We start from the raw sequence: 12,506 nt of genomic DNA on the forward strand, positions 1-12,506 counted from the left end.
AGTTATGTTCTTTCTTTTGTATCATATTTACATGCCGCTTCCCGTCGCTAAAAAAATGGGCATGCATGGATCCAGCCATCGTTTTGGCAACCTGAAAAGGCCTTCAAATTAGATGTTACTGACTTTATTTCAGTCAACTATGCACATGTTTCTATTCTGTTATTGTTCTGAATTAGATGGATGATGTTCAGGTGCTTCTTTAGTTTTCATGTTGCTGGTTACTGTCCTGTTTTACATGTGTGATTAATGTGCATTGAGCTGCTGAATATCTGGCTGAAGATAGAACTAACACCGTGTTAGTTCCTAAATAATACTCGTATTTCAAGTAACTTTAATATATGAAACACAGACATGTCGCCGCTATATTTTTCCCTAAGCTAGACCAAGCAGTTTACTTCTACACAACATTTGTCCTGTTGGGAGAATGACTCAAGCTTTGAAGATTCAGTTCCACTGGTAGTAGAAGAGAGCAAAATCTGCCATACTTGTTGGCTCAGCCAAAATGGAGGTGAAATGTAGGGAATCCAGACATCATTTCTGTAAGCAGTTGAATACACAGTTTCTTGCCCTGTTCCTGGGATCATTGTATCAAGGGAGAAGTATATTTTTTGTCCCTAAACTCTTTCGAAAGTATAGAAATAGTCCCCGAATTCCAAAACCAGCAAAACTTAGTCCCTCAATTTTTCAAACCGGATTAGTTTAGTCCCTCATACCGCTTCGAGTGGTTTCAATCTGATGTGGACATGGTTTTGACCAAAAACTTGAAACGTCACCTAGGTTTGACCGCCACGTCACACTCCATGTCATTTTTTTCAAAACGCAGTGCATGTCACCAAGGGTCCCCAGTACTCTCAGGCGCGGCGAGTTCGGATGAGAAGCCGGACAGCGTCGTCCATGACGGTCATGCGGCGGAGATGAAGCGCTCGAGCGGCCAAAGGAGCTCGGCGATCCAGGGCATGGCGTTGGCAGAAGAGTGACTTGGCCTCCCTGTTGCACGGGCCGTCGAGCTGCAGCCTGCGCCCGGTGAGACACCGCTGACCTTCTGGACAGGAGGCCTGAGCAGGAGGAGGAGCTCGAGGCGGCGAGCTCGGACAAGCCCTCCGCGGGCACCTCCACTGACGGTGTTGGCCATGCATCCGATCGTTTGTAGCGGCGTGTAAGATGCAGTCCAGGGAGCAACACATCACGCCCGTGTGTATTCTGGGCAAGATTGGATCAGCATGTTCGTTGTGTTTCGCTTGCATCTTCGGCGGGCTGAATCAATACATACATTCACATATATTCCAGTAGCTAGTCTGCACTTCGTGTTCTGTGGAAGCATCGACTGGCCGCCACACGCATGCAAAGCGGGCCAAGCACCTTAATCTCGCGCGCATGTGGAGCGCAGCTCGCGCTCCTTCCTGGAGCACGCCTGCAGGCGCCGCCGTATTTGCTCGTTGCACACACTGCCGGGCGCCGTCGACACGCACTGGCGCTCGCTGAGCATTATACCGAGCACCTTTCGTGCACATGTCCGAGTCAAAAACCACACCGCATCAGCAGAAAATCATCCTAAGCGAGGCGAGGGATTAAACTTATCCGGTTTTGAAAGTTAAGGGACTAAACTTATCCGGTTTTAAAAGTTGGAGAACTAAGTTTTGCTGGTTTTAAAGTCGAGAGACCATTGCTATACTTTCAAAAGAGTTGAAGGAAGAAAAATATACTTATCCCTTGTATCAAAGCCTTGGAACTGAAATGCTAGGTTGACCTTTCAAGGATGCAAAACCTTGAACCAATCCATGGAAAATGGTTAGCTTTGAGCCATGATACCTGGATTAGACATCTAGAACAACCAACATATTGTTCCGAAGACTTCATTATATTATACCAGTAAAGACTAGATTTCTTCTACGGACACACGTGACCTTATCCGAGTATATATCAACAAAAAAAATGGTGAAACAAAGCTTCGTTTCCCTTGCCTATCAGTGTCAGTAATAAATAAATATAGGTGTCACACTACTCTTTGTTTTCACCATTCAAACTATCCAGTTGTGATAATATAGTTCAAAAAGTAAAACAAAGTTCATGTAGTAATAAATATTACAAGGCTTGAGAATTAATAATTGACATAACTACAACGAAAAAAGGCACAACCCATACAGCATCATCATTATATAAAATAAAAACACTGGATGGTCACAATCATTTGACAGAATGGCACTGACTGCATGGCTTCTTGATATTTAGCTTAACATTAGAGGGGACCTTCCCAATGATGTATTTTTCGATAGCCAAAACTGCTTTGTGGGCTTCTCTGATCATACGCTGTCCTGTATGAGGACTGCAATCACCAATTTCGTGGACAGTTAACCTATCAACATGTTCATAACCACCAACATATATGGGGTCCAGTTTAAGATTCTCAAGTGATGTTGCATTGTCAAGAATATGGCAAGTTAGCTCAATCATGCTCTTTGCAGAGCAAAAGCCATCGATCTTCACGTTCTTGATGCTGGCGTGGTGGTGTCCTGGCATCTTTCTGAGAAGAGAGGAATCCCCAGATACAGGATCATGCTTCATGCGAGTCTGCCATACCTGCACAGGTATAACATACATGAATTACCGGTTCCTTGTATACTCCCTCCGCCCCAAAATATAAGATTTTGGGATGGAGGAGGTATAAGATACCTTCACAAGACAGAAGAGCGACTTACAGACAATTTGAAAGTTTCCAACACAGGACAAGCATCCAGGAAAAAAGCTAGAGACAAATAATCATAAGCTGGGGAAAAGGCCCCTTCTGCAACAGAGAGACAAATCTCCAATAGCTTGAGGTGCAGGAATTTGGCAGTTACGATTGGTGTATTAAGAACCTGCATAAAAGCATGTAGATTAATTATATTCTAAGACATGATTATTACTACAACAGCAACATCAACAATGGCTAATCAAATAATAGTGCTGGTTACTCTTCAAATAATAAATATAGAGTTCAATGTACCTCGCCAGCTGAAGAAATGCCAAGAGTTTCAAGATTTGGCATAATCCGTGGAAGATTAGCACGGGCATAATAAACGAGGTTATACTCAAAGGCCCACAACATCTCTAGGTTATTCACTCGCAATGAATCTCCAAATGGAAGTCGTACGAGAGTAGTATCAATACGAACTGTGCAAAGATTCGGAGCTTTGTTCTCTAACAGTTCCAGTGTTTTGCATCCAAACACTGTCAGGTGGTTGAACTGGTTTAGCAGGCACGGTATCTTCAGGCAAGTGATCTTATTGCATTGGCTAAGATTCAACTCCTTCAAAACAAGAGAATTGGAAAGAAGGCACCATAACTCATCACCAGTGATGTGTACCCGAGACAGATGCAGCTTTCTCAAGCAACCAAGTCCAGCCACGGGATGGAAGGCACAACCTTTGAGGTTTAGATAACTAATCGATTTTCCACTTCCATTGAATAAAAGTGAGCTTGGGAAGTTGTAGTACTTTGCATCATATACTTCAGGCAGCGAAAATACAAGTTCTTCAAGCCCTGGATTAACAGCAATCTTAAACCAACTTTTGAGGCGACTGGTGTAGATACGAGAACCACAGTACTGAAGCTTGAATGTCTTCACACCAACGCCTGTGTGTTTTTTCATAATTTCGTCAACTATTTTGGTGAACTTCAAAGCTAGTTTCTCTTCTCCAGTCCTCAGTGTTCTCTCACAGAAGGTGAGGTTTACGCCCAGTGTTTCCTGACTGAACGTGAGATTGGGGCGGCATCTCCAGGAATGTAAAAATTCACGAGACACACAGGCAGCTCAGGCAGCATCAGGCAAGGGTAGTAGGGCATGTATATGACACCAGATATCCTTAAAAAGTAAGGATGGGAGAAAAAAGTTAATTGATGGAGTAAATTACACGCCAGGCGCTCAGTGCAAAGTATTATAGCAGCGGGAAAATTAAGTATTACATCAACAAGTGTTTTCCCTTCTAACATTAGTTGCTTCCTAAAAAAAGGTCACCTGATTCCCCAACAGGGCTATTACTTATTCCTAAAAGGCACAATAGTGAAATAAATATTCTGGTGTGAACTTTGAAGCTAGCAGAAAGTGCAGAGGAAGCGGAAACTCTTCTTTGTACCTTGCAGAAATTTAGTTGAAGTAAAATGCTTCAAGAATACAGAAATATCGCACTAGTGCTCCAATTAATCAAAACTGACCGCTTTTAGGTTGAATGAGCATACTTATTGCAGTCTGAAGCTAGAAAGACAAGAGATCATTTCTTCTTTCTGAAGTACCTTAACATATAGGCTACTTAATTAGTTTGATCGAGCATACTTATTGCAGTACAAGTATTTCATTTCAGCATTCTATCTATGCCGCACCTCTGGAAGGGCTGGCCCTGAAAATCGCATTGTTTTGGTGCCTTGAGAATAGTCGTCTTGTTCACAGGATGACCTTGTCCTTTTAGACCCTGAAGGGATCGATATACCTGCAATACATCATGCACGATGATGAATTAATTATGCAGACACTAGAAGAAAGCAACAAATTAAACTCAAGTGCATGAATTAATGAAGACACAGAAATTCTACTTTTTCCATTATGTAACTTTTGCACAATAAGACAAACGCTTAAAAAGTTGTTTCAATTAAGGAAAACATCAATTGAGCAAAGACAGTTTTGTCTAGAACATTGCAATCTCCACTGCTATCCTCACTCTCCAGTTTCATCTCACAACTCGCAGAGCCATGGGCTACCATGATGGCAGGTGGCACATCTCAAGTCTCATATGATGCTCACTATATTTGGGTCTGTTGTTTGAGGGTATATTGCTATCTCATCACAAACAACAATAGACAATCAATACTTTATCAGCAAATGAGTTAACAAATGCAAGATGGGATTCAAAAGTAGCTGGGCTGGAGAACTAGCAGACTGAAACACTCCCTGATGACAAAGACACCTTTTGAAATTGTCTTTGCTACTTGTACTTTTTTGTTGTCTTGGGCGGGTATATCCGAAAAGCTGGTGTTTCAACTGCGCTGAAGTCTAACACAATCAACATTAAGAAGATCTGTGGTGAGGTGCGGAACAATGCTAAATCTGCAATCTGATTATTCCAAGGTCTACTCACTCCCTAGTTTCATCTCCAAACTCGCAGAGTCATGGGCTACCATGATGGCAGGTGGCACCTCTCAAGTCTCATATATGATGCTCAGTTGCTCACTATATTTGGGTCTGTTGTTTGAGGGTATAATTGCTATCTCATCACAAACAACAATCAACGATCAATACTTTTATGACAAATCGACTAAAAATCAGATCTAACATCGTGTGGGATAAGATAACAAAAGAAAGAGCTTATTTTATCCCGTATTTTAGACTCCATGATGAAACGGCGATAGAGTAGTGTACCTGGTGTGGGTTTTGCCGGCTTACTACTGCCGGCCTGGATTTGCTGGCGACGCTTCTTCATGGCGATGATGAGCTCGGCTAGTCCCATTGTGCGGTCGCAGAGAATCAGGGATACTTCGTTCTCGCAGCCTCCTTCTCTCTCTCTCGCTCGATCGCTCAAAGTCCAGTTTGGATTTCAAACCAAACAACGCGAGGCGCGAGGATTGTGTGGCGCGGGGAGCGAGGGTCAGGACAGGGCAGGACTCCGCCGCGGGGAGAGAGACGGGCAGGAGGGGGGCACGAGCGCAGTGGGAGAACCCTACCTAAGCAACGGAGATGGGCCTGCTGCTGTTGCTCTCGCTCGATTGGCCCATACGTTGTTTGGGAGTCCAAGGCGCCAAATGGAGGGACCTCCTATTTACCGCGCTACGCGCTGGCGAACCAACGCGCACCACCCTACCCCGCGTGTCCTTCTGGACCGGCCTATGTGCGGGGAGGGACTCCCCTGTTTTATTTATGTATTTGTTCCAAAAAATATATATGTATTTGTTTCCTTTTTGTTTTTCCTCTTTCTTTTTGTTTTCTTCTTCTTTAAAGTATTACGGGATTTCAAAAAAGTTCCAAAATTTTAAAATGTGACGACTGAAAAAATGATAAAAAATTCTTAAAATGTTCGACGATTCAGAAAGATGTTATGATTTTGAAAACGAATGTTCGGGGAATCAAAAAATGTCCATGATTATGAAAAGTCATTCACGTATTATATTTTGTGTGAATTTGAACAAACATTAACAAAATCTAAAAATATTTATGAATTTCAAAAAAATATCATCGATTCAAGAAATACCCGATGATTCAAAAAATGTCCATGAATTTGAAAAAAGATCATGCATTTCACAAAAATTGTTGTAAAAAAAGTTCATGAATTTCAAACAATGTTGGGCGATTCAAAAAAATGTCGCCTGATTCAAAAAATGTTCACGATTTTCAAAATATATTGTCAATTCAAAAATATTTCCACAAACTTGTATAAATTTTATGCAAACTTGTATAAATTTCCACAAAATATTTTCCCCTCTCGCGTGGCTGCTGACTTTGCCGCTCCTCATTTTCAGTTGTTTCCTCTCGACCCCGTCGGTCTGACAACGTTTGCCATGGTGAGACGGCGATGGTGATCGCAAGGCCGTGGTGGCGCGTGTTGGTGGGCGGCAAGTTTGGTGTAGCGCGACAGATCGTCCGGCGCTGTGCGTGTTTGGCGGATGGCAAAAATCCTTGTCGGCTTGGCCGGCACCGACTCAGTGATGCCCGTGAGTGCCACCGTTCCTTCTTGAAGGGCATCAAGTATTCCCCTTCCCCATACCCCTCCACGCATCGGGAGAAACCCTAGGACCAATCCGGGCAGCAGCGTCGTCGTCGCCGTCGTGTTTCTTCTTGAAGGTGTTGCTTGGTATTCGGTGGTTCGAAGTGCTAGGAGCGTGGTGGGAATTATCCGAATGGCGCAACGGTTGCGGATCATCATTGTTTTCGTCTATCCAACGTTGTTGACATTAGTTTCTTTCTTCTTTCTCTTTTTGTTTCGTTTGGGCGTGCTTGTGTTGTTTGCCCCAGCAATGATCTCACACTTGTATCAGGTGGTTGCTATATTAATATAGCGGGGCAAAAGCCTATTTCGAGAGGCCTCTAGTTTTTATTTGAAACTACTTCATAGCCACTCCCTGCATTCTTGAAAAGTGGCTCTGTTTATTGCCACGCGGCTCGAATATGGTCTTCAGAAACGCTGGCCACTGAGGATAGATACCATCGGCAAGATAGTACCCCATGTTGTAGTCTCGGTCATTGACGGTGTAGTTGCAGGGCGGCGATTCCCCATTGCAAAGCCTCTTGAACACCGGAGATCATTGAAGCACGTTGATGTCGTTGTGAGAACTGGGCATTCCAAAGAAAGCATGCCAAATACATAAGTCATGTGATGCAACCGCTTCTAGTATGATGGTGGCCTCTCTGGTGTGACCTTGATACATTCCCTCCAGACCTTTGGGGCAGTTTTTCCATTGCCAATGCATGCAATCAATTGATCTGAGCATTCCTGGAAACCCCCTTGCCTCTCCAATAGCCAACAACCTCTCCGTGTCCTACTCATTTGGTTCTTTGAGATACTCCGGTCCAAACACCTCAATCACGGCGCGAGCAAATTTGGCAGTAGTCTTGAGGCACGTGCTCTCCCCCATCCCGACCATCTCACCAAAGGCGTCTGCAGCAGTACCAAGTGCAAGCATCCACAGAGCAGCCATGCACTTCTGCTTGTCCGAGAAAGAGAGTTGGCTGCAACAATCCCTTCTCAGCTTGAAGTAGTTGTCATGTGCCTCCACTCCATCCATAATGCGCAAAAACAATGGTTTCCGCATGCGAAAATGGCGACGAAACCATGGATCATCCAGGGAAGCAGGCCTGGGAGCAAAATAGTCATTATGTAGCAGCTTTGCCCTAGACACCCTGTCCCGGTTGATCACTCTTCTCCCTTTGATTGAGTCTTTGAAGTTGAGATTATGCTCCACTTGCCGGTCCATTTCCTATTGAATGCTCATGAGCATGATCATGTCCACTTCTTCGTCCGAATACGATGAATAGAAGAACTCATCTTGAATCATTTGGTCAAGCTCTGTCGGTCCATACTCCTTGTCCGACGTAGCATCAGAATCCACCATTTACCTAACAAAATCACAATAATTCGGGTCAGTCAATGTGTCGAACACATCAAGTGCAAGGCGGAGCCGGAGAGTTGCTGGACATACCACGGCGGCGTCCTGGCCGGCGATAATGTCCCCCGCGGCGAGGACGGGAGCGCTCTTCCGGAGCTGGGGTCGGAGAGCCTGGGAACGGCTACGGAGCGGGCATGATGGCGGAGCTGCGAGCCGGACGTCACGGAGGAGGAAGAAGAGATGAGAGAGCAAATGGATCTGGCAGCTCAGGGGGGATTTGGTGCAATTTGGGATGAGGTCGGCTTGTCGGGTCCGACATGGAGGGCATGCCTGGGCACGCCCGGGTGCTCCCATATCTGCCCCATATTTGGGCTGGATATGGGGGGTGTAACACCCTCGATGCGGCTATATCTCCCACGTGTCGGAGCACGACTTAGAGGCATCACCGCATTGAAGGCAATGTCGCAAGATGGGTAATCTTTACACATCCCATGTACTGAATAAGAAAGAGGTACAGAGTTGGCTTACAATCGCCACTTCACACAATACATGAATAAAGCATTACATCATCCAGATACAATCAAGGTCCGACTACGGAACCAAAATAAAAGAAGACCACCCCTAATGCTACAGATCCCCGATCGCCCCAACTGGGCTCCACTACTGATCAACTGGAAACGGAACAACACAACGAACACGATCTTCCTCGAGCTCCTCCTTGAGCTTGGTTGCATCACCTGCACGGTTTCATCGGCACCTACAAACTGGGTTTGGATGTAATTTGTGAGTCACGGAGACTCAGCAATCTCACACCCTCGCGATCAAGACTATTTAAGCTTATGGGTAGGGAAAAGGTATGAGGTGGAGCTGCAGCAAGCACTAGCATATATGGTGGCTAACATACGCAAATGAGAGCGAGGAGAGAAGGCAAAGCACGGTCGTGAACTAGAAGTTATCAAGAAGTGGTCCTAAACTACTTATGTTCAAGCATAACTCCAACACTGTGTTCACTTCCCGGGCTCCGCCGGAAAGAGACCATCACGGCTACACACGCGGTTGATGCATTTTAATTAAGATAACTTTCAGGTTTTCTACAACCGGACATTAACAAATTCCCATCTGCCCATAACTGCAGGCACGGCTTTCGAAAGTTCAAAAACCCTACACGGGTGTCCCAACTTAGCCCATCACAAGCTCTCACGGTCAACAAAGGATATTCCTTCTCCCAGGACGGCCCGATCAGACTCGGAATCCCGGTTACAAGACATTTTGACAATGGTAAAACAAGACCAGCAAAGCCACCCGGATGTGCCGACAAATCCCGATAGGAGCTGCACATATCGCGTTCTCAGGGCAAACCGGATTGTCCAAACTTCCGGTAGGCCAACCCAGAGTTGCCCCTGGTGGCCACCGGCGGCTAACAAGTTGGACCAACACTCAGAGGAGCACTGGCCAGGGGGGGTTAAAATAAAGATGACCCTTGGGTTGGCCGACCCAAGGGAAAAAGAGGCTAGGTGGCAAATGGTAAAACCAAGGTTGGACCTTGTGGAGGAGTTTTATTCAAGGTGAACTGTCAATTGGTTCCCATTATAACCCAACCGTGTAAGGAACGCAAAATCAAGGAACATAACACCGGTATGACGGAAACTAGGGCGGCAAGAGTGGAACAAAACACCAGGCATAAGGTCGAACCTTCCACCCTTTACCAAGTATATAGATGCATTAATTAACATAAGAGATATTGTGATATCCCAACAAATATCCATGTTCCAACAAGGAACAAACTCCCATCTTCACCTGCAACTAGCAACGCTATAAGAGGGGCTGAGCAAAGCGGTAACATAGCCAAACAACGGTTTGCTAGGACAAGGTGGGTTAGAGGCTTGGCTTAGCAATATGGGAGGCATGATAAAGCAAGTGGTAGGTATCGTAGCAAAGGAATAGAAATAGAGCGGACAACTAGTAGGCAAAGATAGAAGTGATTTCGAGGGTATGGTCATCTTGCCTGCAAAGTTCTCTGAGAAGACTAAAGCTTGATCCCCGTAAACGTACTCAACGGGTTCCTCGAACACGAACTCGTCTCCCAGCTCTACCCAAGACAAGAATACAAGCAAAGGAAACAACAATCAACCACGGTGCAATGCGCAAGCAACATGATGCAAAACATGGCATGATATGCGGGATGTGATATGCAATGCATATGCGTTCTTCGGAAGTAAAAGATTGAACCTGGCCTCAACTTGGAAAAACCAAGAGTGCCGCTGGAAAGATGAGTTGATTTCGGTCGAAATCAATATAAAGATCACCGGAATCGGATGCACGGTTTGGAAATGGCAAGCAAAACAAATATGGCACCGAACTGCGGTTAACAGCACGAGGCCATCTAAATGCATCAAGAACAATAAGCTATTGCACTCTAACATAGCAACAAAGCACATGGCAGTGATCCACTCAATATGCTTGACAAAAGATGAACACTGAGCTACAGCTAAATCACACAATAGCAGGTTCAAACAAGCATGGCAAAAGGGCAAAAGATATCAGGTTACAGACTTAGTGAAATTAACATGTCAGGAATTTAACATCAGGAAGCAAAGTTGAGAGCAAGATAACTACATGCTACAGGAACATATCATGGCAAAGCAAGGCATGGCATGAAGCTACTCAAAGCATACAACAAAAGTCCCTTACTGACCATAAGCCAAAAGGGATCAGAAAATACAATGGCAACCATGTGAACATAGCAATTATCGTTAACAGATTCAGACTTAGTAGAAAACTGGAACATGGCAAAACAAATATTAAATAGGCATGTTTACGAGCTCGATGCACTCACCACAAGACATTGCATGACAAACTAAGCATACACCCAGTAAGTAGACATGGCATAGAAGCTAAGCATGGCAAGAACAACAACGTAGCATGCATGGATCAACTACAACAAGCTCGGCAAAAATGCTTAACATGTAAACAGTCTGCCAGGAATATTTTATAGTAAAAGTAGAGCAAGATCTGGTCATGCTAGGGTGCTCCATAATTGCAAACAAAGACATGGATGGAAAGAGCACAACAATATCTACAAAACATCCTTACTGATCATGCTCAAAAGAGACATGGATCACTCTGTAGCAACAAGAATACATGGCATAAAAATATTGACAGGACACAGACTTAGAAGATTTCTAAGTCCCTGAAATCAGCAACATTACGAGAGCTACTTTGCATGCTTGTGCTAGTCACCACAAAGATCACAAAAATACATGGCATACACCCCTGTAAAGATGGCATGGCATACTTCAAAACACATGTAGGGCTCAAGTTCATAGGAGGTACACATCAATCATGGCAAAAATGACAAATGTCCAATTACTGATAAGAATCTGAAACTAACATCACATAGCACTCTTGGAACAGCATTTAGGACAGCAAGATGAGCTCAAATGAACATGATGCAATGAGATGAAATGAAGTGCTCGTCGAGACGAACAATTTGATATGCTACACGTCCAAAACGGATCCACGGGTGCAAAGTTATGATGCGATGAAAAATGCAAAAATCACTGGGAATTGGGGCAAAAGTCAACCCGAGATCCAGATCCAGATCGGCGCGGAAGTCGAGGTTCGCCGGAATCACTATTAAACGCGGTGGCCGAAGTGGGAGTCGCCGGAGAGGGGCGGATCCGGCCAACCGAGGAGGAGGGAGAGGTCGCCGGACGGCGAGGTGGCCGCGGTGGCCGGATTGCGTCGGCGAGAGGCGGCGGAGGACGGCGCCGGCGGGCGGTGGCGGCAGACAGCGTCAGAGCAGATCGGCGGCGCGATGCCGAGCGGAGAGGCGGCGGGCTCCGGGCGGTCGCCGGTGCGGTGGCGCGCGTAGACGGGCGGCGGGGCAGGCGCGGTGGGGCGCTGCCCGGTTGGTCGGCGGAGAGGGCCCACCCTGGGCCGGGACGGGCCGGCGTTTAACACACCGAGGATCATGCTACAGTAATCCACCATGATGATGCTAAGCTACTGTGATTTGCAATGATAATCATGTTGGGATAATATCTCATTTCAAATTCCTCATAGAAGCATCATTTCAGCATTTTTAAATGCTATCCTATTTATGAAAAATTCAAATGAATTCCAAAATTGCACAAACTTTTTGTGGCACTGCAGAATATTTCATAGTATTTATGTGGCCAAGCTCCACATTTATACAAGGTCATTTGGTGGCTTGATTTATTGCAAAACTATTGCTGGTAAAATAAAACAGAAACAGAAAATACAAAAGCTTGTAAAAGAAAAAATAAAAAGACCCCCCCTCACTGGGCCTTAGGCCGAAGTGGTCGGCCCAATTAGCCAGCCCAGATGGCCCAGCCCCCACTCCCGGTCGTCTCCCTCCCCACTGTTCCAACGACCGGGGCGCCCGCGCATCGCCGCCGAACCACCTCGCCGGCAAC

At 45.4% G+C, this 12,506-nt stretch overlaps 1 protein-coding gene across 1 annotated transcript; it reads right to left on the bottom strand.

The window, feature by feature from the left end:
• Nucleotides 1–1,918: 1,918 nt before the first annotated feature.
• On the bottom strand, nucleotides 1,919–5,643 carry LOC119361788. Its single transcript, XM_037626942.1, has 5 exons — nucleotides 5,390–5,643; nucleotides 4,357–4,463; nucleotides 2,984–3,841; nucleotides 2,697–2,855; nucleotides 1,919–2,577 (listed from the first exon to the last, which is right to left on the bottom strand). The coding sequence occupies exons 3-5, from the start codon at nucleotides 3,626–3,628 to the stop codon at nucleotides 2,185–2,187; spliced, it is 1,197 nt and encodes a 398-aa protein (XP_037482839.1). The 5' UTR covers nucleotides 3,629–3,841; nucleotides 4,357–4,463; nucleotides 5,390–5,643; the 3' UTR covers nucleotides 1,919–2,184.
• Between the last annotated feature and the right edge of the window lie 6,863 nt (nucleotides 5,644–12,506).

Source organism: Triticum dicoccoides, chromosome 1A (genome assembly GCF_002162155.2).
Source record: "Triticum dicoccoides isolate Atlit2015 ecotype Zavitan chromosome 1A, WEW_v2.0, whole genome shotgun sequence".
In the NCBI taxonomy this organism is placed as follows: domain Eukaryota; kingdom Viridiplantae; phylum Streptophyta; class Magnoliopsida; order Poales; family Poaceae; genus Triticum; species Triticum dicoccoides.

Coding starts and splice junctions, on each gene's coding strand:
- LOC119361788 (XM_037626942.1), bottom strand. CDS start 3,628: ATGAAAAAACACACAGGCGTTGGTGTGAAGACATTCAAGCTTCAGTAC. Junction 2,856..2,983: donor GCATTTCTTCAGCTGGCGAG/GTACATTGAACT, acceptor GCTTTTATGCAG/GTTCTTAATACACCAATCGT. Junction 2,578..2,696: donor TGGAAACTTTCAAATTGTCT/GTAAGTCGCTCT, acceptor ATACCTGTGCAG/GTATGGCAGACTCGCATGAA.